The 24,660-nt window shown below is 37.2% G+C and overlaps 1 protein-coding gene and 1 long non-coding RNA gene across 30 annotated transcripts in view; one reads left to right on the top strand and one right to left on the bottom strand.

Moving 5' to 3' along the window:
* CAPRIN2 (caprin family member 2) overlaps nt 1-19,552 on the bottom strand; it is a 41,260-nt gene extending 21,708 nt beyond the window's left edge. For 15 of the 29 annotated variants that reach the window (XM_082352085.1, XM_082352084.1, XM_082352109.1 and 12 more), the window contains exons 1-8: nt 19,314-19,446; nt 17,922-18,187; nt 15,881-15,943; nt 8,568-8,654; nt 4,522-4,760; nt 3,187-3,269; nt 980-1,147; nt 21-64 (exon numbers count right to left, since the gene is read on the bottom strand). In XM_082352085.1, the coding sequence (XP_082208211.1) occupies nt 21-64; nt 980-1,147; nt 3,187-3,269; nt 4,522-4,760; nt 8,568-8,654; nt 15,881-15,943; nt 17,922-18,173 (936 nt within the window). In that variant the 5' untranslated portion in view covers nt 18,174-18,187; nt 19,314-19,446. The other 14 variants (XM_082352088.1, XM_082352087.1, XM_082352086.1 and 11 more) reach the window with 10 other exon arrangements.
* Nucleotides 19,553-19,778: 226 nt separating this feature from the next.
* Nucleotides 19,779-23,303, top strand: LOC309610017. Its single transcript, XR_014233705.1, has 2 exons — nt 19,779-19,842; nt 22,627-23,303. It is a non-coding gene; the product is annotated as an uncharacterized lncRNA (long non-coding RNA).
* Nucleotides 23,304-24,660: the final 1,357 nt, after the last annotated feature.

Raw genomic sequence — 24,660 nt, forward strand, 5'->3', positions numbered from 1 at the left:
ATTACCTTTCGGTACCTTACCTCTTGTGGTTGTATCTCTGGCTGTGCAAGTTCCACAAGAGACTCTGAGAAGATAAAAGGAATATTAAATAAGTACTAGGTAAACTATAAGTTTTTAGACTGATTACACCGTAATTCATTCTAGCAACAAATTTCAGAATAGTAACAGAAAAAGGATAGTGCAATTAAGTATATTCATGGCAGGAGTAATTCTCACTATTGGGTGCTGGTCAAAAGCATGTGGTCTGAGGCTAGTTGAAGCTAGTAGCTCTGCTTATATAAGACACTTTTCTGAAGTCAGGTTGTAGTTAAAAATTGATTTCTGATTGAAAATAGGACTATCTCCTCTTACCCACAAACACAGCTTCTTTCAAGTTGGATTTATAGCTCTGGTGCCATGGGGTAAACAAGAAATACTCGAATCTTGCTAGTGGCTACCAGAAGGCTGCTTGGACTACCTCCTTAGACGTAATATTTCTTAAATAAATCCAGCCTCAACAATAAATAGCAAAGGTGCCATTTACTCAAAGTATTTCTTCCCCAAGAAAAGTGGAATTTTGAAAAACATTATTTCTTTTACTGATTTTGGCAATTTTTTTCCTAAATCAATATGTTAACCTTAGATTATTTACATTCTTGTTCTACTACAGTATTGGAATGTACTATAACTCACATTTTAAACAACGGTTTTAAATGGAATGATCCTAATAGTTTAACAAAGAATTCAAATTCCATAAATGCCTCATTTTAACAGTGCACTCTCTTGTAACAAAGTATAACCTAATGTTTCTATTAAGGTTGACTCTGCAAATCATGGTAGTAAAGCCTAGAGATGTGTCCTAAACCTAGGCTTATCCTGGGGCAAGTAAAGATTTCCATGCATGTAGAAAATAAAATAATCATTTTACAGTGATTTGACTCATTTTGGTTAAGTGTTAAAAATGCAACCACTATAAAGAATTTCAGAGATCACAACAAACCTGACTCTTTGACAGATTCAGTCTTCGATAATTGTTTTTTCTTCTCTGATTTTATTAGCATTTCTTCCTCCAATGATACTTCTTTTTCCTTAGCATTTTTTGGAACTGGGATACTTTCAAAATAGCCTGAGTTCAGCAATTTAGATAGTAGATCTTTCATGTGTTTGTCTAAGAAAGAGTGATTAAGACTTAGTTATCACATAGCCTAATAGTTCATGGAAAATTATTTGGACTAGAAATCCTTATATAATTTTATCCTAGTTGTAGTATGTCATTATAACCGTCTACACTGGGGGTATTCAAAGAACTGGTCGTACCATGAAAAGGAAATATGCAGTCCATCGTTACATCATGCTGAAGCAATATAAATTTTAAAAATCAGAATCCCGAAGTTTAGCAAGTCACTTAAGTTTCCCTGGGCCTCCATTTCCACCATTTGAAAAATGGCTAAAAATCAGAGACTCCAATCAAGGACTCTATCTAGTATGTTATAAAAGCACACATCTATTCCCTGAGCTGGGAGAAAAGTGATTTCTCCCATCTGCCCCCAAGACATGACAAAAAGCAATTACTCTACCTTCCCCAAGTAATTAAGGCTTTAAGAGAAATAAACAACACAGTTCCTCAAACATAAACTTTAGAAAAACCTATTTTGGACAACCTCTAAAAAATTTTTAAAGTATAAAATTCCATGATTAAGATTTTACTCTTGAGTTATGCTATATTTCACTCCTAGCACATCACCATTTGATGATCAAGAAAAATCTTAAAATGATGTTATTAAAGTCACTGCACCATAAATAGGTCTGAAGTCTATTTTATTTTTAATATCCACTAAAAACATAATTCCCAAATTAAGCAGAGCTCTCATACTTGATTTGGGTCTACTATTCCTTTCACAGGAATACTATGACACAGATGACCTTTTTTTTTTTTAAATCAAATTTGAGGTATAATTTACAAAATTCACATTTTAAGTGCACAGTTTTAACAGATGTTAACAGTCATGTTACTTCCACCATAACCATGATACAGAACATCTTAAACAACTCCGAAAGTTCCCTTATGCCCCTTTTATAATCAATCTCCTCCCCCTACTCCCTGGCAACCACTGACCTACTATCGTTCTAGTTATGTCTTTTCTAGAATTTCATATAAATGGAATCATACAATATGTACTCATTTTTTGTCTGGCTTCTTTCACTCAGCATAATTATTTTGAGATTCATACATGCTGTTGCAGTATCAATAGTTCATTCCTTTTTTCATTGCTGAGTAGATTCCATTGCATGAATATATCACATTCTGTTTATTAATTATCAGTTGGTGTACATCCTGGCTGTGTTCAATTTGGGACTATTATGAATAAGCTGGTATGAACATTCATGTACAAGTACTCATGTGAATGTATGTTTTCAATTCTCTCGGGTACTATAAGTGTAATAGCTTGGTTATATAGTAAGTGCATGCTTAATTTTATAAGAAACTAACAAACTAGTTTCCAAAGTATTTGTATCATTTTGCATTCTAGCCAAGCAATAAATTTCTGTGGTTTAAACTTGAAAGGACTTAGAAATTGAGATAGTTATTCATACTTAAATATTTTTAAAAAGGAAGCAATCACTAGTAACAAAAATGTTTACCAGCTTCCAATGAGTCTTCATTATCCTAAACTAGTACACAAAACTGTGTACTTCACGTCCAAACATTTGTACTTGGTCATTCGGCCAAAGCCTATCTAGGAAGCCAAAAGGACTCTTTCTCTCCAGATCATTTCCAGACCAACAGACAACAATGTTTCAATAGACTATGTAGCCAAGTGATTCTCATTTTCTTAAGCAGATCTGGTAGATAAGCCTGGATATTAACAATATGTGGATTTAAGATTTGTAAATAGAACAGGTACTACCACCGCACAATAGAGAACTGAACCCCAAAACGGTCAAGCACTAGTCCCTAGCTCTTGTTCCCAAATCACAGTGACTCGTCACCTCAAAACTCTCCCTAGGCTCCATTTTAGTGAGTACAATTATACAACAGCTGCTTTTAACAGAACTAAACAAAGATATCATTCTGCCGATGAATCTAGTATTGTCAGACATGTAAGTTCTGATGGACTGACACAGTTTTGGCCCTCAATATCATACTAAACTCCTAGACATAAAGTTTAGTATTTACTGCATAAGTCCAGAGTAGAGAAAACTCACATGTCGTTCCTACCACTGCTTTCTCACTACCTTCCAAAAGGTCCCAAAAGTACAAGGATGACTGCTCCATCTGGTCTTCAACACTGACAAGGAAAAGCAGCAGCAGAACAAAGTGGCTTTAGAGGCACATATATTTATATATGGAGCAGTACAATTTATACAATATAATCCATCAACAATTAAGACATTCAGTGTTAATTATGTGGTTTTTTACTCTTTGGAAATGAAAAATTGAAATTTTATAAAAGGTGACTAAATACCCATTTATGGATTTCAAATGTAAGCATTTTTCCTTAAAACTAAAATAAAGATTTTACCAAATACAGCTATCAAGGAATAGACCAAAAAGAGTTTAAAGCAATCAGTGTGGTATCCTTCATTATCAAGTGTATGTCCTAGATTTAAAAAAACCGTGGAATGGAAATATTAAGAGCTGCATTTGTCTTTAAAGAGAGCAGCTCATTTTTCAAATTGTTTCACTTACATTTCACATATTAAAGTAAGCTACATTCCTTGGATCTACCAAAGTGAAGCCAGAGAAGGAAGCATCCAAATAGGTAATGATGATGGAATAGACTATTGGGATGGGAATAAATATATATATATGGCTATATATAGGTAATTAAGAGTTTTATCAGGTTTCTTCCTGCACTGATAGGGCTAATTTCTAAAGCAGTTGAAATCTAACTGCTTTTGCATGGCTAACAGACACAGCATTGAAACAACCTGTATCTAACAAACCAAAAGCATAGAGTTTCTGCTCATTAGCTGATTCACTCCATCTAAGCAAAAACAGTAAATAGATACTGTAGGAGAAAAAAATTGGGTTGCCTCAATTTGCTGGTTTTATATTTTAAATTATCAGATTGGTTTCTCAGTATTTACTCACAGCCTAAAAAGAACACTAAATAATTCTTACTTTGACAGTTTAGTGATACTAATCAAGTTAAATTTTATTCACCTCCACTTAAGTACAGCAGTAGTAAGGAGGCAAAGACTCTCAGGTAACACAACAGCCTGATATAATTACAAAAAAATTTTTAAGAATATACATAATTAGTATTATGGTTAATACCTATGTAAGGTTAAAACTTGATCAGACATTTTAAAAATCAGTGTTACAATAAATAAGCAGGTTAATGAGATCATTCAAATTCACTTTCTTACTAGACAGGCTTATCAACCTCGTAAGAGTCTGAGCAGGCCAACGTTTCCAAAGCTGAATATATATATATATATATACACATACACACATACATATACATATATACATGCTGAAAAGCTAGACTAAAGTGTCATATGTCCTGTTTCAGGAAAATATTTTCATTAACTTACCTCAGACTTTCATTTCTTTCAGGACAGGTCAATTTTGAAAATTTAATGAGGTAGTCAAGTTCTTTTAAAGGCAAATACACTGCACCATTCAAGCCCCCTTTGAAGTCTTTCTGTACATGTTCCTGCATCAAGTTCTGTAATACATACTGAACTTGAAGTATAGTGCGAAGCTTTTTCTTCTCAGCCTCAAGTTTTAGCATGTGCTCCCTTCTCTGGGCTTTCTTCTGCGCTTTAAGCAGCTGTTAAAACAAACGCTAATTAAGGCTGACAACTCTCCACAACCCATACTAGCAATCCATTAGTCTACAAAAGTCTAATCCCAAAGAGTTGAGATTAGATGATAAATCTCAAATATATAACACTGACTGTGAAACTGACAAGGTCATTTAACCGCCTGCTTGCTTTTTGAGCTAAAGAAGTCACCGGGTACTTAGCTGGTTTGTCTCAGCTAACCAAAGCTAAAGAAGTCCAAATATGTGACTCTCAACCCCAGGCTGAATCTAGTACCTCTACTATCACCATGATGAGAAGCAAAGTACCTATCATTAATGTCCATATTAATCACAAGGTTTTACTTTTCCATATTATGTATACCAAGCCTTTTTAGGCTAAATATTTTAAGAAAATGCTTCAGTTTAGTTTGGGTTTTTTTTTAAATCTTATGTTCCAGGGGAAGAGTATTCAAAATGGTTGATTTTCAACCAACCAAAGAAGACTGCTTAACGCATAAGGAATTGAAAACCAAACAGAAATAAAATGTCTTACAAATGTAATGCCAAAAAAACAGCCACAGCAAACAGGGGTTTTTTTTAAGCAAAATTGAGAGAGATTTTCATAATAGTTTGTCATGGAAACACACATGGAAAATTAGTGGAATATAAGTTTTCCCTCAGATGAGTGTGTGTGTGTGTGTACACTGAGCAGCTCCGAGTCTACTCTAAAGCTTACAACTGTAATACCTTAAAGTCTGATATAATACGTGGGTCCCAAAAGTGGCTTCTCATTTGTAAAATACCAATAACAAAAAGTACCATCTATTTCCACTGAGAAACCCAAAAGGTCTTTTCTCCCCATAGGTGCTTTTCTGTTTGTAATGTTTACATCGTACTGGATATTTTCCAAGGTATGAAAATCAAGATAACAAAAAAAAAAAAAAACAACTTTTTGATTTTTTCCTATAGATGAGTTAAAGTACTTTGATTCAGCATCAACATTTAAAACTCTAAGAGACGTTCATAAATCCTAATCAAGACGGGGGTTAAAAAAAAAAAAAAAAAACCTCAGGAAAAAGATTCATTAGGCATTATTAATTCCTTTCTACAGGGTATGAAAGCAACTTAATAAATATGACTTGTGCTACTACCAGGGACAAGAGACAATGGCTGAAGATAAAATTTTAAGAGTGAGAAATGGACTGGTTGGGGGTTACGTGGGCAAGGGTATTTTCTTCAGGATGGCAAAGACTCAGAAAGCTTTTTCCAAGACCTTAATATGGACTTATACCAATAACACTTACCAAACTCAGCTTCTGCTTGAGAGGAGGAAAGACGATAGAGGTGGCAATTCTAGCTCTCCAAGACAGTGGGATTCCCTTGGACACAGATTCATGATGGTATAAGAAAAGGCAATTGGTGCTGAGGACATCTTCAGGACTATATCACATGATTACCTCAGCTCTCTCTTTGGCCACCTCCCAGGGCTGGATTAGGTGTTCTTAAGGGCTCAGGTCACTCTGAACTTCCCCTATCAAAGTATCTATTACATGAAATGCTTATCTTTTTCTTTAGCTGCATCCCCCTTATGCTTCAGCTCCATGATGACAGGGACCATATCTCTGTTGTTCACCAGTATATCACTAGTACCCAGCATAGAGTCTGACACATGACAGGACCTCAAATATTTATTGATTCTATCAGGTATCAAGCAAGAAACATGCTGTCTCCTAGGTCATAATCAGATGTCATGAAAACCACTTACAGCAGCCTATTCTTATTTATGTGGAAACTAAGGAATCAGGTTACTTCTCTTCTTTCAGTTGAAAACTGATTTAGAAAGAAGAAGATATGAAGTAAACTGCTGTCAACCAATAGCACCCAACCATAAAATTTATTTTCTGAACCATGACTTAGAATGATAAATCCCCAAAGGACAAAGCTCATATCATGAAGATAAAGAGAGATGTGGTGGGCTGAAGGCTTCCAACTTTAGTTTGAAGGGAAAGAAGAAAATGTTACACAAACTGCAAAACAGGCTATCATAGAAGAGGTCTGACAAAAGAAAGAGTTTAGCAAAAAAAAAAAAAAGCCCCCAAATTCCTAGGCTGGAAGGTACTTCGCTATAAAAATAGTGAACCTTGGACTTCCCTGGTGGTGCAGTGGTTAAGAATCTGCCTGCCAATGCAGGGGACACGGGTTCGAGCACCAGTCCGGGAAGATCGCGCATGCCACAGAGCAACTAAGCCCGTGCGCCACAACTACTGAACCTCTGCTCTATAGCCCACACGCCACAACTACTGAAGCCCGGGCACCTAGAGCCCGTGCTCCGCCACAAGAGAAGCCACAATGAGTAGCCCCCGCTCGCCACAACTAGAGAAAGCCCGCACGCAGCAACGAAGACCCAACGCAGCCAAAAACTAAATAAATAAATAAATAAATCTATTAAAAAAAAAAAAAATAGTGAACCTCCATAGGTGCCTGGCACATGGATGGTGTTTAAAAAAAGATTTAAATCTAAAAAGAACATCATACATTGAAAAAACAACACCTGAGTGGAAAATGAAAATTTGATAGGGTAACTCAGAAAAGAGAGTTAATGGAAATTTTTAAGTATTATAAAAATATACTTCAAACCTCCAACCAGAAGGCAGATATAAAAGATCTTTTTTTTAGCACAATGGACCAAAACTAACTAAACTTAACATATGGGGGGTGGGGGGGCGGGGAATCAATCACACAAGAAAAAAAATGACTTAGAAGTATTGTATCTAAAACAGCCTAGGAGTATTTAACAACTGTGAAACTAACAGAAAGTATTATAATTAAGTGATGAATAAGTAAACACGAGTTAAAGTGTGCTATGGATAACAGAGCTAATATCATCTTAGACTTGCATTAACAGAATTATCCAGAAAACAGAAGAAAGTATCTCTATACTACACTATTTTAGGTTTCACAATACCTTTTAAAAGTTAATTAAGTCAGACATCCAGAAGAGAGCAACTCAGAACTATGTTTTACAAGGATTAAGATGGCAGCTGTCTTCAGCTTCAGAATGATGTTTTGGGGTTTTTATTTTTTTATTTGTTCTTTTTTGATGCCACAGGAATGGAGAAGAGAATTTTAATTCGCCAAACAAGAAAATATCCAAAAACTGGAAAAGACTATCTTATGAGGCATGCTCCCCATCTCAGAAATGAATTCACCAAATTATTTCCTCAATTGGTAGAACATGATCTTTAAAGGGCCATCTAACACTAAGATTCTAAAACAATGAAGAATACTTCATTAATGAATGCTTAAGACTTGACTATTAATTACTGATTAAATCTGTGGAAAAGTTTGAGTTGCCAACACAGAGCAATTGAAACAAGCAGTGGGACCAGACTTAACACTATTTAAATTTAAGATGAACCGTAAATTTTCCTGGTAATAACTACCACGCTCTCAAGAAGAGTCTACCAATAATGCTAAACTTACAAGCCTATATAAATTTTCAAGCCTATATTCTAAAATGTCTTTAATAAATGTATCTGTCAAAATAGTTTTCATTCCCCTTCTCAATGATTACCATAATTCCAGAGTGAAATAATACACATTAGATAACTAACACTTTATTCACAATACCTCATATTCAGATAACATTTGTGTTGAGACTCCAGAAATCTGAAAACACTAGTTCTTCAGAAACTATACTCCACCCCACCTCCTCCAATAAAATATAAGCAGGAATTAGATGAACAATAACCAAGCACCATTATCAGACACTGATATTTTCTTCAAGATCAGTGGTTAAATTCGTTTTAGGAAAAGCAAAGAAAACATACTCACATCTTGGCTCAGTCCAGAAAAGGTTTTCTGAAGCTCCTTGGCAAATTCTAAGTTATGTAGCACTTCTTCATATTTCTCAACTGCTTCCTACCGAATAGGATAAAAAAAATCAATTCTGTGAACTTCTAAGTACAAATATCTCAAAATAAGTTCCTTAATAACAGCAGAGGAGATTTAAGACTTTAGGAACTAGCCATTTACTATACATACTCAAAAAAAGTAAGGAGAAAGTATTTAATAGAAGTTACATAAAGTTAAATTTAAAAATTCAATTGTTTATGCTAGAAATCTGAACCGTAATAATAATAATAATAATAATAAAGCTATCTATAAAGTCTAAGGTCAGAGAGGCCTGTGGGTTTTAAGAGCACTGAGCCAATAGGATTCCTCTGTCGATATTCATTCACTACACAAATATATTACACAAGTAGCAGAGTAAGAATCACACAGATGAAAGCAACCTCAAGAAATTTATACTATGGTAGGAAAGACTTGTAAATAATTACTTATAACAGACAAATTAAGTATTGTGACAGAAATATTGTAAATTTTTTTTTTTTTTTTTTTGGCCACAACGTGCGGCTTGCAGGATCATAGTTCCCCAACCAGGGATGAACCCGAGCCCTCAGCAGTGAAAGTGCAGAGTCCTAACCACTGGACTTCCATGGAATTCCCTGTAAATTTAAAGAGGGAAATTTTTCTTTGAGATTTCACAGATGAACAAAGTTGATAATTAGAGAAGGGATAGGTTGTTTTTTTTTTTAATTGGGGTATAGTTGTTTTCCAATGTTGTGTTAGTTTCTACTGTACAGTGAAGTAGAATTCCCTGTGCTATACAGCAGGTTCTCATTAGTTATCTATTTTTTTTTATGGGACTTTACATCAAAGGGCCATTATGAAACAGAACAAGATGGGGAACTTGTCCAATCAGACAAAGGCATATTACAAAGCCTCCATGGTTAAAATAATATAATATTCCACTCTGGGTATCTACCCAAAAGAAATTAAAACATATGCCCACTTAAAGACTTATAAGTAAATTTATATAGTACATTATTCATTACAGCCCAAAATAAAAACAATCCAAATATTCAGCAACTGGTAAATGGATAAGCAAAATGTGTTATAACCATACAAAGGAATTCTAGTTAGCAATAAAAATAAATGAATTACTGATACATGCTATAACATGGATGAACCTCAAAAACATAATGGTAAGTCAAAAAAGCCGGATGCAAGACTTTATTTTATATGAAATATCCAGAAAAGCCAAATTTATAGATAGAAAGCAAATAAGGGCACAAAAGAGAACTTGAAGGGGTTATAGAAATGTTCTAAAACACAATTGTTGTGATAGCTGCATAACTCTACAAATTTACTATAAATTATTGAATTGTGTACTTACAATGGGTTAATGTTATATTTATGATACCTCAATAAAGCTGTTTTTAAAATAATCTGATAGTACTACATCTTTACAAAGGTACAGAACAATAGGAACTCCTGTGTACTATTTGTCTTAGCATAAATTGGTACAATAATTTTGGAAAATTGTTTAACGTTTTTACTATGAAGTTAACTATGGGTATACCCTACAACCCAATGATAGGTATACACCCTGAAGAAATCTTACACCTGTATCTCAATAACACATATAAGACCAATCAAAGTAGAATGCCAAAAAATAAACAACTCAAACATCCATCTATCTACAGATTACTACTAAGTAGAGAAAAGCAAAGGAAATATAGCTACTTGCATCAATATAAAAATCCTAAACATAATGAGCAAAAAAGATAAACTGAAGAATATACAGTATAACATTTATCATAAGTTTCAAAAAAGCAACCCTAACAGATTTAAGAACAACAAATAAGTTCTGTCAAAACAAAAGGAAGGGAATGAGGGGGAAAAAGTTCAAGGTCAGGTTACAGGAAAGAGAGCTCTGTGAAGGAGCTTCAGTGTTGTTGGTAATTTGAGTAGTGGGTTCTGACACTTGCTTTATTATGCATTGTAACTTACATGCAATACTTTGTTTGGACTACATATTTCTTAATAAAACAGGTAGAGAGGCCTTCCAAATACAGAACCAAGAATGCACAGATAACATAACCATATTATACAGTCCTCAAGGGGATGTAAAACTAAAAAGGAATACCACTTCATATCTACTCCCAAATGGTATTAACTTTGACTCAAGAAAAGCAAAATCAAATGGGAACTACCTCGACTTCCCATCATCAAATGTGGATCCATCCTTTCTTTCTCTCTTTCTTTATATAGTGGAGGAGATGTCCTTCCACCTGTGCCCTGGATACTATTCAATTCTGCCTTCATGGGAGATCTTACTCTGATTCCCTCTTTAATGTCTTGAGCCTCTCCCTCTCTGTTGATGCTGAAACCAGCATTTAACAAGTTCAAGTCTCCCCCAACCTAAATAAGAAAAATAAAAAGTGCCGTTCTGGCAACCACGTCCTTCCAGTCTCAGACATGTATCAAAAATGCCTGCACAGTTTCCATTTCCTCCTCAGCCCTTATCAACCTGGATTGTTTCCACCATTCCACCAGAACTGTCCTGGCTAAAGTCAGCCATGTCAATCCCATCCTTTAAACCTATGGATCTTGTATAGCTCTCATTTTGGTTAACTTCTCAGAAGACTTCAACACAAAGTCATCCTCCTGCTCTACTAAGATCCCTTGTTTTTTTATAACACTAACTTCCCATTTCTCCAGCTTTTTATTTACCGGCAATTTTTCCATTAACTATTCTCACCTCAGTTTTTAAGCACTTATAAAGATAATAGGACCTACATCACAGAGATGTGCAATTTAAATGATTTCATGTTTATAAATCACTCAGAATGATGCCTGGCCCGAAAGTAAGTTCACTATCAATATTTTTAGCCATTATTATCCAAACATGAAATGTCAGATTTCTTTAGCATTCTGTCTTAACGCTTCTTTTCTGCTTTCTACACTCACCCGTGATAGTCTCATCTTTTCTCATGGCTTCAATTAGCAGCCATACAGGTGATAGATCTGTAGACTAAACTTCTCTATGCTCCAGACCTTCTCATAAATACTTACTAGATATCTCACCCTTTAATGTTTCACAGTCACATTAAAATCAATGGTCCAACATTGAGCTCTTTATCCCATCCTCCCAAAATATTCTTCTCTCCCAGTGTTTCCAAGCCCAATAAATGGTTTTGCCATCCACCCAACTGTTCAAGCCAGAAACCTGGAAACCACTCTTGGTTCTTCTCTCTATTCCTACACAGTACCAAGCTATGTAGATTTTACCTCTCAAATCCAACTACTTTATTCAAACCCCTCTGCCACTATCTTGGTACCAGCTCCCAAAAGCTCTGACTTAGACTACAGGTGTAGCAGCTGAAAGCATCAAGTACCCTTGCCTTTTGCTCAAGCGCTCACTTGAGTCTCGTTTCTCCGTTTCAAATCCAGACCTGAATCAAAATAGATATTAAAGTTACAAATGGGACTCTAAAAAACTTCATTAAGACACTTTTCTTACTATTTTAAAGCAGAAATCTAAGTTTATGTTAGCAATAGTGAAATCTTAGAAGTCTATAGCTTATAGCTTATTCTCAACAGGTTACTTAAGAGTTACTACCAAAAGAGGTTACATTAGCTAGGCACATATAATCACGCAGATCATAGAAAGCTTTATTTACAGTATTACAAATATCTGTTGGGTTAAAGAAGAAATACAAACTGAATTACAAAATTTCTAGCCAATAATACCAAAAACAGTATCAAATCAAATCTATAGTATCAGCTAAAGCAGTGCTTGAAGTAATAGTCACAGCTTTAAATACATATAGGTTGGGGGGGGGGAGGAAACAAATTAAGCACTCAGCTTAAAGATAGAAAATGAAGCAAATAAACCAAAGGAAAGCAAAAAGATAAAAGGCGTAGGAGAGAAAAAATAAAGGTGGCTTTAAGAAAGAATTTTTTAAGATACTCACTAACTTAATTAATTGAGTAAACGAGGAAATACAACCACACAGTTAGAAATAAACAAAGTAATACAGAAATAGGCTTTTATAAATAATTACATTGTCCCAATCTTTGCAAATAATTATTTTAAACTGGATGAAATATTAGTGATTTTCAAGGAAAGGTTTTAAAAAGTTGACTCCAAAAACAATAAAAATCTAAACAGATCAATTTTCAAAGAAAAAATGGAGAATATTTTCAAAGCACTCCCACCCAAAAAAGAACCAGGCTGATAGTTTGAGAACATTTCAACCAAACTTTAAAGTACTATGGAAACACTGACACCATATTAATAAAGGATGAACAGCCAGAGCCCAGATGTTTAGGGCAGTGAAACTATTCTGTATGTTACTATAACAGTGGATACATGCCATTACATATTTGTCAAAACCCAGAGAATGAGTTGAACCCTAATGTAAGCTATGGACTTTGATGATGATGTGTCAATGTAGGTTCAATTGTAACAAATGTACCACTCTGGGAAGGACCATTGACAGCTAAGAAGGCTGTGCATGTGTGGTGGGGTCAAGGGGTATACAGGAACTCTCTCTACTGTCGGCTCAATTTTACTGTGAATCTAAAGCTGCCCAAAAAATAAAGTACACTAAAAAAAAAAAGAAGCAAAAATAAAGCCCCCAAAAGTATCTGTATTAAGCTAAACTGTATACAGGCTTAAAGAAACTATGGACAAATACAAAGTAATCTATTAGAATCATTATTTTGTAAGATGAGAACTGAACAGAGGAAGGACAGGGTGAAAGAACAACTGTATCTTTTTTAATATTTCCTGATTTCTAAACTATGTGAATTACTTCCAACTTTAAAAACTAAACTTAGAGCTTTTAAATTAAGTATTATACTACTGACAACAGTTCTCCGAGGGGTCAGATTATAGATTTTTTTTTTCTTCTGACTCATCTGCATTTTTTAAATTTCTACCTTAAGTATATATTCCCTGTATGAGGAGATGTTATTTCTCAAAAGTACCACTAACTATATACTCAATCACACCTAAAAACCTAATATTCAATCATTTTATATTTAGTAAATCTATATGTAATAAATATTTAAATGCCTACCATATGCTATAAACCATTCTAAGTACTAGGAAAACAACAGTGAACAGACAAAATCTCTACTTTAATGGAACTAAGGGAAGGAGAGATAAAACTTTACAGTTTGTCGGAGAAGCACTTTTATTAAGAAAATTAAAGGAAGGAAAGGAGCAAAGGAATGTGAATGGGGGAATGGAGGTATGGTATTGTCAGGACATACGTTACCAAGATGACCTTCAAATAAAAAGCTGAAGGAGGTTGGGAATGGAGCCATTTAGACATCTGGGGGAAAAAAGCATCCCAGGCAGTAAGAACAGCACATGCAAAAGCCCCAAAGTAGAAGTGTGGCTGGGATGTTTGAGGACCAGCAAGAAGCCCAGTGTTGCTGGGATGAAGCCAGCAAGAGAGAGAAGTGCAGGAAATGCAATAAAGATGTAAAAGGAAGTGGCGAGCATATTTTGTAGGGCCTTATAGGACATTTTGCCACCATGATGGGAACCAATAGGGAGGGACTTTTGAGCAGAGGAATAACTATCTGACTTGTATTTGAAAAGAATTACTGAGGCTACTATGTTAAGAATAGACTTGGAGAGAGAGCAGAAATAGAAAAACCTGTGAGGAAGCTGTCACAGTTAATGCAGATGAAAGGTGATGTGGTGTGGAACAGGAAGGCAGAAGCAGAATTTATGAGAATGGTCTGTTTCTGGATTTATTTTGAAGGCAGGATTGACCAGACTTGCTGATGGGCTAGATATGAGGTATGAGGAGAAAAATGAGAAATTCTCCAAGGTTTTGGGCAACTCCATCCTTCTAATTCATCAAGTCATTAACTGACATAGTGAAGGTTAAAGGAGGAACAGGTTCTGGGAAGCAGAATGAAGTCAAAGATGTCAAAGACAACTGGACATAAGAATCCAGAGTTCAGAGGACTGATCTATTGGCAATATAAATTTGGCATTTGTCAGGATATTACTTAAGAAATCAAAGTTAATACTATAGAAGCAACACGGAGTTGTGAAGGAAGTAATGAAATGCTGAGATTAAAGTTTACCTGGCTGGAGCTCTGAAATATAGCGTATCCTCGACATTTCTTACAGAGCTATCATGAGAACCACCAACCTCCCCACTCCCATCCCCTATGTTTCCCCAAAGTCAAAAACACTACTGTAACAGAACATTTCCTCCAAGGGTATTTACACAAAGGGACGTTTCATCACTTTAAAAGTTATTGAATATACCATGACTACTTAAAAACAAAGCCATGTTGAAACGCTGAATGTCCAGCTAAGTCCTTTCACCAGCTATCTAAGCACATCAATCTCGGAGCTCAGACAATTCAAATCTGTGCCTCAGCAAAACTGTAATTTACTACATCACAAAAATTCGAGGTCAGTGAAGAAGGGCCAATAGGGCAAGGGAAAAGCCCTTGAATACCAGGACCTATGATTCACAACCAAAAATTTTAGTTAAAAAAGATAAAAGACAACAGATCTACAAGCTAGATCGAATAAGTTTTAGATTAATTTTGTCCCCATCTTAGCCAGGAGATGTGATCAGGTCAAAATGGCAAACATCAATAAAGCATTTTTTAAATTTTCCATATTGCAAAAACTCTCCTTCACCACATTAGATAAAATTTGCAATTACCAGGTATACCATGGGCAAGGTAAACAGTATTTTTAAATGTGGTAAATAGTAAATATAGTAAGATTTTTTTTAAAAAAAGGCCCAATATCTATCTGTCAGATAAACATGCCTCCTGAGAAGGAACATGGCAATTCAGGATAGAAAAGCAGGGAGAAACCATCAAAGGAATTAGGGGGAAGCAACTAGAGAAAACCAAGGCAAGCTGTAGTAAATATTCTTTTATATTGTAGAGCAGAGAGATGTTAGGTTTAGAAAAGTAGAAAGCTAGATGATTCCCTGCTCTTCTCCTTTAGTCCACTCTAGTGAAAGGTTAATTTAAATCCATACGTTAACTCTTAGTGATAGTCTACATTTTCCCTCTTATTTGACAACACACACCCCCATCTGTACACCATCTACTAGTGCAAAAGATACTTCTTTAAGTCAAAGCTATGAGATCTAATAGGTGAAGACAAAGTCTTTTGAAAAATCCAGTGGATTCTCACTCTTCTTTTTTAGCCTATCAAATCTTTGGTCTCCCCCAAATTCATCTAGAGTTTTACTAAGAAAAGAAAATCAGTAGGTCTGGCCAAAGGATCATAAACCACTTACCAACTGGTCTGGATTAAGTTGCTCTCCATTTTTCAGGCGATCCTTGTAATCTTCCAGTTTGAGCTACAAAAGAGAAACTTGGTATCTACTACAACCTGATATAAAATTCTGAAACAAACTAAATACCAGACTGTTCCTTATGAAAACAAAGTTCTTGAAGTTAGCTATCAATCTGTAAGAATAACATTTTACTACAAGGCAAGCAGCAATTGTAGATGAGTTCCAGTCAGGCCAAAAAATATTACCCACAATCAACATTAGTCTGGAATTACAAAAGTTAAGCAGTAAGAAAACTCTTTTCTCTTAATGGCCTCTATAATTAGACTACGTGACACACAGGGATTTAATCAATCATATGCTCCTAACCCAGTGGTGCTCAATCAGGGGCAATTTTGTCCCCCAAGGATAGACGACAATGTCTGGAGATATTTTTGGTTATCACAACTTGGAGGATGGAAGGGAGGAAGAAGGTGCTACTGGCGTCTTGCGGGTAGAGGCCAGGGATGCTGCTGAACATCCTACAGTGCAAAGGACAGCCCCCCACAACCAAGAATTATCCAGCCCAAAATGTCAATAGTGTTGAGGCTGAGAAGTCCTACTCTAACCTCACACTGAAACTGTTACCTGTTGAATTATGTAGGCATTTGTTCAATAGGAAACTTCCTAATAGAAGTACAGAAATGTAAAATACTTCTTTTCTAGAATTATAGTAGCCTCGACTTGAAGCTATTTTTCATATAAAATTTCTCATGAAGTAAACAGATGACAAACTAATTGCATTTATTGTCCACATAATAATGACATGACCCTTTATGGTATTCTAAAAGCAATGTTTAGGCTCCTTCCATATTGGCTTGATAGCTTTAAAATGCTTTTCCAGAAGCTTGAAACAAATGTGTAAGTACTGTCCAGAATGGTATTCAAAATTAAAGAGGCATTATAGTTAAGCTGAAGAGCATAATTATACATATATATGTAGTTCCTCCACCTGAGGTAAGACATTAGTGAGTCTATCAATAGATCCTGCTTTGACTAATTTCCCACAGTGGCAGGGAATTTGTGCTGACCCAGGCACACTCACCTTATCACACTTGTGATCAACTGCATGCATTCAAAAGACAACTGGTAAGAGCTACGGCTACAGAGAAGCTACTAGTAACTGGCTCGTCTTCACTACCTTCCTAGTGTGTGTGTTAGTGGGGGGGAGGGGGCCCGAGGGAGGGGAGAAGGGGAAGGAAAAAAGAGTCAACCAGACTCTTAAAAATCTCTTCACCTTCCTCCATTAAAAGCAACTTTCCTAAGGTTTAACTAGGTCTTGGCATAATAATATTTAAGAGTTCCTAGGTCCAGATAGTTATTAACTCACCTTACTATCACAAGCAAAAGAGGATCATGACACAACAAAGCTACGTGCAGTACCGTTTCACAGGCTACATGACTCAGGAAATGAAGAATGATTTGGATCTTTACATCAGCATTTACTGTAACGTTAGGCTGATTATAACCCTGAGTATCTTCACAAGGCTCTCTACAATGCTTTCACCTACCAATCTTAAACGATCACCTAGCAACACAAAAATTAGTGCTAAAACATTTTCTGGCTCTACCATCATTAAAGCTTCCAAAGACTGCAGCAGCTATACTGCAATATCAACTGCTGCAGAAAGTCACAAGGAAAACAAGCTAAAAAATTCAGACTATTACTCATTTATGAAAAGAAACATTAATACTACACTCAAGGAATTAATCTGACGTAAAGTAGCCAGCCCTTCAAGTATTTCAACAGTAGCAGGCATAATAATTTTACTATGAAGAATATTTTTATTCATTCTGACAAATCAAACAGAAAATGTTTAATATAGCCAATATTTAGCCCACTTGTACATTTTAGCCAGCTAAATCTCAAGGTTACTTAAATCTTTAGGAAAAATATCTTTAGGAAGAATACCTATGAGCCCTGATAGAAAGCAAAAATGCCAGTTCCTTAACCCTTATTTAAGATGGTGCATATACAGGGCTGGGAGAAAAAAAAAACAGTTACCTTCTTTTTCTCGATGTTTCTGATTTTGTGTTTAAGGCATATGAGTCCATTATCAATATATGTCTCATATGCTTGGGAAGGAGAGGCAGCAGAACTGAGAGCAGGCTGCAAGGGGCTCATGGCCCGCTGGCTTTCCCCATGCTGACTGTGGTTCACTTGGGGCCTGGCTGACTTCATATTCCCCTCTTTTCCCTCCTCCGAATGGCCTGAAGGTGACTGGTAACCAAAAGGAGATGAAGAGAGTTGCACCATTGAAACAGATGAGGCTGAAAGAGGGAAGAAAAAAAATAAGTTAAGTATAAAAGTAAATTACGACTAGAGGCTTTAAATTCCCTGAAAAGTCTAGACCCACGCCCTCAAAATTCTCTTCCACAGAAGTGAGCTCAAAACCTAATGATGCTTTAAATACCACACTTCCATTTCACTACCTTGAAGGCAATTAGTGCCACGCACTGGCGCCTTTACGTAGGCAAAAATCTACAATATGGGGGACGTTTCCAGAAATTCAATTTCCCACATAGGGAGGAAGAGCCGCTAATCAATCAGTGGCTTCAGAGCTGAGGGCAATCCACATATTGAATAATTTCTATGGTCAAGTGATGACACACAAAAAATAAGCCTTCCCCATCGGGACAAGGCAGCCATTCGAAACTCTCTACATTATCCCTCACCACGAGCCCCGACCCCAATCACTAACAACGACTTTTAAAAGAAAATCCCGAACACACACAATTCTTTTAGAGCTCTCATTCACTAAGTGAAGAGAAACTTCTTGAACAAGAATGCTAACTTCCCTTTGATTGCTCTGGGGCCTATAAAGCAAGTCCGTCACTACTGGACATTTGGAGCCAGGTACTCTCTGAAACTGCGACCGCCCCGACTTGGTGTTCAGTTTTGTTTAGACTAACCGATAACCACTCACATCCAACCGGTTTAAGGGCTCATCCTGGCGAGTCTTACACCGCCCCGACCCTGGCCCTAGCTCCCCCTCCACCCCCGCGCATCGGCGCTATTCCCCCCACTCCCCTTGAGGAGCATCCCCAAAGCAAGGGCACAACAGGCCCCAGGCAGCCGGCGCGGATCCCAAGCCCCTGCAGGGCCCGGGCGAGAGGCGCTTCTACGCGGCGGGCCCTCGGCGCCCCGAAAGCAGCGACCCCCGCCCTCCCCACAGTCCTCCGGACGCCGAAGCACACGGCCGGGGCCACTTCTGCAGGTGCCTCTAGGAGGCCGACCTGCAGTAAGACGCACGGGCCACCTGCCCTCCAGGGCCCCGCCCCGAGGATGCCAAGCCGCCCCTGCACTCACGGCGGCGGCCGCCCAACCCTGCCCACCCACGCCGGCCGGCCACCTGCCCCCGCGCCGCCGACCCAGGCCGCGGCAGCCAGGCTTCACCTCCGCAGGACGCCGAGGCCGCTGCCGCCGCTGCTGCCGCAGCACGGGCCCGCCTTCGAAAGCCGGCGGGAGCCAGGAGAGCTGCGGAGGTGGACCGGCGCCACCCCGCACTCGCGTCTCCTCCTCCTGTCTCCTCCCTCTCCCTTCCCAGTCCTCGCTGGCGGCGTCTGCGGCGCCGGACGCCCAGCCGACTTAGCCGCTCTCACCTAGGCCCGCCCTCAACCCCGCACGGGGCTTATATAGGCGCGCCCCTCCCCCACCCGCTCTCCCAGCCTCGGGCCGCCGCTGCCTCCTCCTTCCGGTTCCCCGGCCCTGCAGCCGCCGGCCTCCGCCCGGGGGGCGTTTGCGCCAGGCCCAGCTGCGGCGCGAAGTCGGTCGCGAGAGGGCGCGTTCTCCCAGCGATTGCGCAGATTGCGGGGCACCAGGTGGGCCTGCTGAGTCGCCGGGAGCTGGCGGGCCGCAGACCCGGCAGCCCTGCCCGACCTTGCTGATTGCATCCAGTAACAATTGGATGTGCGACCTTGAGCAGGTGATTTCGATCACTCGAAAAGCGCAGTGAGCCCTTTGTGGAATTGCCAGTTAAACCGAGCTTGAGCCTCTGGAGGTTTAGGTGGGCACTCTTGAAATGCAGGGATGCCTTTGCCCCCCAGATTCCATCCTTCACAGTAGGATGGGGAAAAATCACCGTTTCCTCAGAAAGGACAGCATGTAAGAGCAGAATGCTCCAAACCAGCGTTGCCGTAAAAACGGAGTGGGTGACTCCGCAACCTTCAGTAGCAAGATTTTATTTAGGCTGTGTCATTTGTTGCTTTGAAACATTAATTCGTTGTCACTCAGAGAAAAAGCTGATAAAAATCTTGGTAAGCTTGCATCAAATTAAGAGAAAAGGCTGGAAATACATCAGTGTTTCTGAAGGAAGGTATGTGTTTCTCATACCAAAAGAATAAGAGGGGAGAAAAAAAAAAAAAAGAACAGGAATACCTACCATGTGTCCAGCTATTACACCAAATAGAATTGTTTTAGGTCCTGTCCTTGGGGCTCTGATAAAAATTATTTAGACTAGCAAGAGAAGAACAGAGAAAAATCAGAAGTATAATTAAGGAAATCAAAGTCCAGTTTAAAAAGTGTTGGGGAAACCTACACAAAAATTATCATGATTTTTAACATTTCTTGATACAGTATTTTGCCAGTTATTATCTGTGTTCTTTTCAGTCTCTGGTAACCTATTGTACCTTAATGTTGCATTTTAGCTTTGAATCTCTGAATTCCATATGTGACCTTGAGGGTCAGACAAATACTACACTGTCCATTTGTTTCATTGTTTACAATGAGAGATAGAGCAGAAGCTGCTTAACGTGAGGGGAGGAGGAAAAAAGTGGACAAAGTTAAAAAAAAATGTGAAGGACACACTTTTGGATCAACGAGCAGGCTCAAAGTTACAGCACAGGTTATGCCTGTTGTAGCCTGAACTAATAGTGAACCTCAGAATGGTATTTCAGACATATTAATCATTAAATGTTTGCCTCCTAATTGACCAATAATAAACTATCCCTTGGGTCATATAGATCTAGCCATAGATCCTAAATATTCCACTAAATGGAATAATTCTGAATAAATCTATACAGTTTTATTTCCAAACATATTTCAGAAAATGAATCAAGAATGCAAAAGCAAACATAATTAAACTTCAAGTCTGGTAAGGTACCCTCTGTATAAGCACAGCATGACATTTGTAGGAGATTGTACCTTACAGATAATGTTGCAGTGATGTTTTCTGAAAAAAATGAAAAAGGTGATTCAGAAAAAAGCTTTCCTACTAGAAAAGATCTTTAAAGCCAATGAATCCAGTTTATTTTGAAAGCACGTGCCCCCTCAATTTTTACTGTTAGGGCTTGTCTTTATTTTCCCCTCCCCCACTCCCTGTTTTCTACACCTTGATTTGCCTTGCCAACAGTGAGGCAGGATTTGTGGATAGCCACCTCTAAGCTTAGCAACGAATTACTATATTTAAAATGTGATATTAAAAGTTGTTTCAAATCAATGGGGGAAGAATACATTCATTCCACAAATATGTTTTGTTATGTTAGTTATATCTCAGTAAAGCTGGGGGGAAAACCAAATATTTATTGGGCACCAGATATGTGTTGGGTGATAGGGATACAATGTTGAGTGAGACAAATATAGCCCCTGCCCTCATGGAGCTGAGTGGGAATTCAATAAAAGCTACAGGAATAAATAGCAAAAACAACAAACTCAAAATAGAAAAACAAAAATACTAAAGACTTACAATGGATCATCTCATTTCTGTAAAAATAGCCGAACTTTGCATACCTTGAAAATGTGAAGGTTTTAAAAATGCATGGTTCCTATAGGAATGGTTATGCTGTAGTCACTTAAAATTAATGTAGCTACATATTGTTGAAGCTGGAAAGATTAATTCACCAAAGGATGTTGAAGCTGGTAGCATATGAGTGGAGATATGAGAAATTATCTTGTTTATTTTGTTATGAGTGATAGAAATCTGCTTCTCTTTGGTTCTACAAGGCTTTCTGGAGTGTTGCCACAAAAAGGTGGGGAGAGGAGAAAGAGAGAGAGAGGGAGGGAGGGAAGGAAGGAAGAGAAGGAAGGAAGGAAGAAAAGACTAAGAAAGATTCTCAGGGAACAGGTAACATAGTAAAGTTATTTTAAAATATTGCACTTTCACATATTTTCAGATTCATTGGGTGTGTCTTCAAATACTTGAGAGAAAGTTATGTAAGTGAAGGACTGACCAATATAGCCTTCAGTTAGAAAAAAAATTTTTTGCCGTAATTCTTTGAAGCATTATAACAGAATTCTTATAGTTTCTAAGGTTAATATTTTTGTGGGCTTATTATTTCCTGAAATTATAGCACCACATTCCCAGAGGTTTTGTTTAAACTATTTTTATGGTATTGGAATTAATACATTAACAGTGTTTCACCAGTTAAGTCCCTTTGGAATAAGAGTTCTTTGGAGAGAAATGATCAGTTTAGAAATTGTGAATGTGTGTGTGGTTAATAATATCAGGAGCATAAAAATACTATTTGTGTCCAACTTTGAAATCACTGTAAAGGGTCAACAGCACAGACTTTGGAACCACACACACCTGGATTTGATTCTTACTAGTTCACAGTGATCTTAGGCAAGTTACCTAAATTCTCTGGGCTTCAGTTCCTTCAGCTCTAAGAGAAAGGCAATAATAGCTGCTTAATGGTGTCATTAATGACTTCATTTCATTTATGAAAAGGCATGTCCTCTGCTGAGGTATCTTCATGTGCTTCTTTTCCAACAGTGTGAAGCCCAGTATTTCTCCTGGTGTCCTGAGGAGAACTAGAGAATCTTAGGGCTGTGAAACCTCTCCCCTTATTTTAAAGATAAGGTAAATAAAGCTTCTGGACATTTGGGAGTTTTCTGAGGACCTAAAGAATCGAGGTCTGCTGCCCACTAGTGCAAAGTGCATTCCAAGTAGCTTCAACCCTTTTCCTTGCTGCTTCCATAGAGAATAAAGGGTAGAAACAGAATTACACTGACAAAACTAGAAGCACAAAGAATAAGCAATTAGTGTTACTGTATCGTCAAAGGAATTTTTTTTTTATGTTTTGGCCGCACAGAGTGGCATGCAGGATTTAGTTCCCCAACCAGGGATTGAACCAGTGCCCCCTGCAGTGGAAGCGCTTTGTCTTAACCACTGGACTGCCAGGGAAGTCCCCTTAAAAGGAATTTATTGAATAGACATTGTAAAATAGTCATATCTTTTGATCCAATAGCCCTTATATTAGGAATCTCCCCTATGGAAGTAATGAGAGATGCAGACAATAATTTATTTATAAAAATGCTAATCACAGCCTTTTTTAAGTGATGAAAAATTGTAAACAAAAACCTAGGCAAAGTAGGGAAATAGCTAAATAAGGAGACTCTAACCCATGAATTATAATTCAAGCAGTACAAATCTTTTAAAATAATATTCAATGGCATGATATTATACAAAGTAAACAAAGGCAGGATAATAACATAAGACATTGAATACAGTTGTGATTTTGTAAAATATTTAATTTTAAATATGCATGGAAAGGCTAGAAGATATTTTCCTCCTTATTTATATAGCATATGTTTATTTTATTTTTTTTTAATATTTTATTTTATTTTTATTTTTTTTATTTTTTTGGCCATACCACGCGGCTTGTGGGATCTTAGTTCCCCAACCAGGGATCAAACCTGGGCCCTCAGGCCATGAAAGTGTGGAGTCCTAACCACTGGACCACCGGGGAATTCCCACATATGTTTATTTTAGATAGCAAAGTAGACCCAAGAAATTACCCCAAAACATGAAAACTACTACTCTTAATTTTTTGCTTACATCCTTCCAGACTTTATTTCCAAGCAAATATCTATATAATCTTTTTGCAAAAATAGGAATGTACTAAACGCATTTGGCAATTCAGTCATTTTCACTTAAAATATGGTACACATCTTTTTATTAAAACAAATTTTAACTTTGAGTTACGTTTGAGTTCTAGAATTTGTATGATGTTAATTATCTTCTTTTTACTTCCCTGTGAACAAGTTAGAAATTAGAAAAACAATAAATAACACTTTACTTGAAGTATCAGTTAGATACCTCATTATTTAACAGAAATGTTAATTGTCCAAATGGAACCACAAAAATAATATATAATAATAAATATTTGAATAAATGGTAATCTGTATAATTCTTCCCCCCATAAAAGGACAAGAATCCTAAATGAAACATGAAAAAGTTACCCTAAAAGAAAGCCTAAAATAGTACAAGTTATTTTGTCACTTGAAAAACTACTTTTTATCCACCATCATATTGTTACCTCAGAATTTCTCACATAAATTATTTACTCATCTTTAATAAGCAAAACATCTTAAAAGAGTTCTATTTTTTTACATGTGACACTGAGAGCACAGCAAAAAAAGAAAAACATAAATAAATTAGACTTCATCAAAACTGAAAAGTTTTTGTGTTTTAAAGGACACCATCAAAGAAATGAAAAGACAGTTCACAGAACTGGAGAAAATATTTTCAAATCACATACCTGATAAGGTACTTATATCACCAATATATATTATATTATATATATACAATGTTGTACTTTTTTTTCTGGTTATCTCTTTTTTTTTTTCTTCATCTTTATTGGAGTTTAATTGCTTTACAATGTTGTGTTAGTTTCTGCTGTACAACAAAGTGAATCACCTGTATGTATACATATATCCCCATATCCCCTCCCTCTTGAGCCTCCCTCCCACCCTCCCTATCCCACCCCTATGGGTCGTCACAAAGCGTCGAGCTGATCTCCCTGTG

The sequence above is a fragment of the Balaenoptera borealis genome (genome assembly GCF_965194805.1).
Source record: "Balaenoptera borealis genome assembly, chromosome: 13".
Taxonomy (NCBI): Eukaryota; Metazoa; Chordata; class Mammalia; order Artiodactyla; family Balaenopteridae; genus Balaenoptera; species Balaenoptera borealis.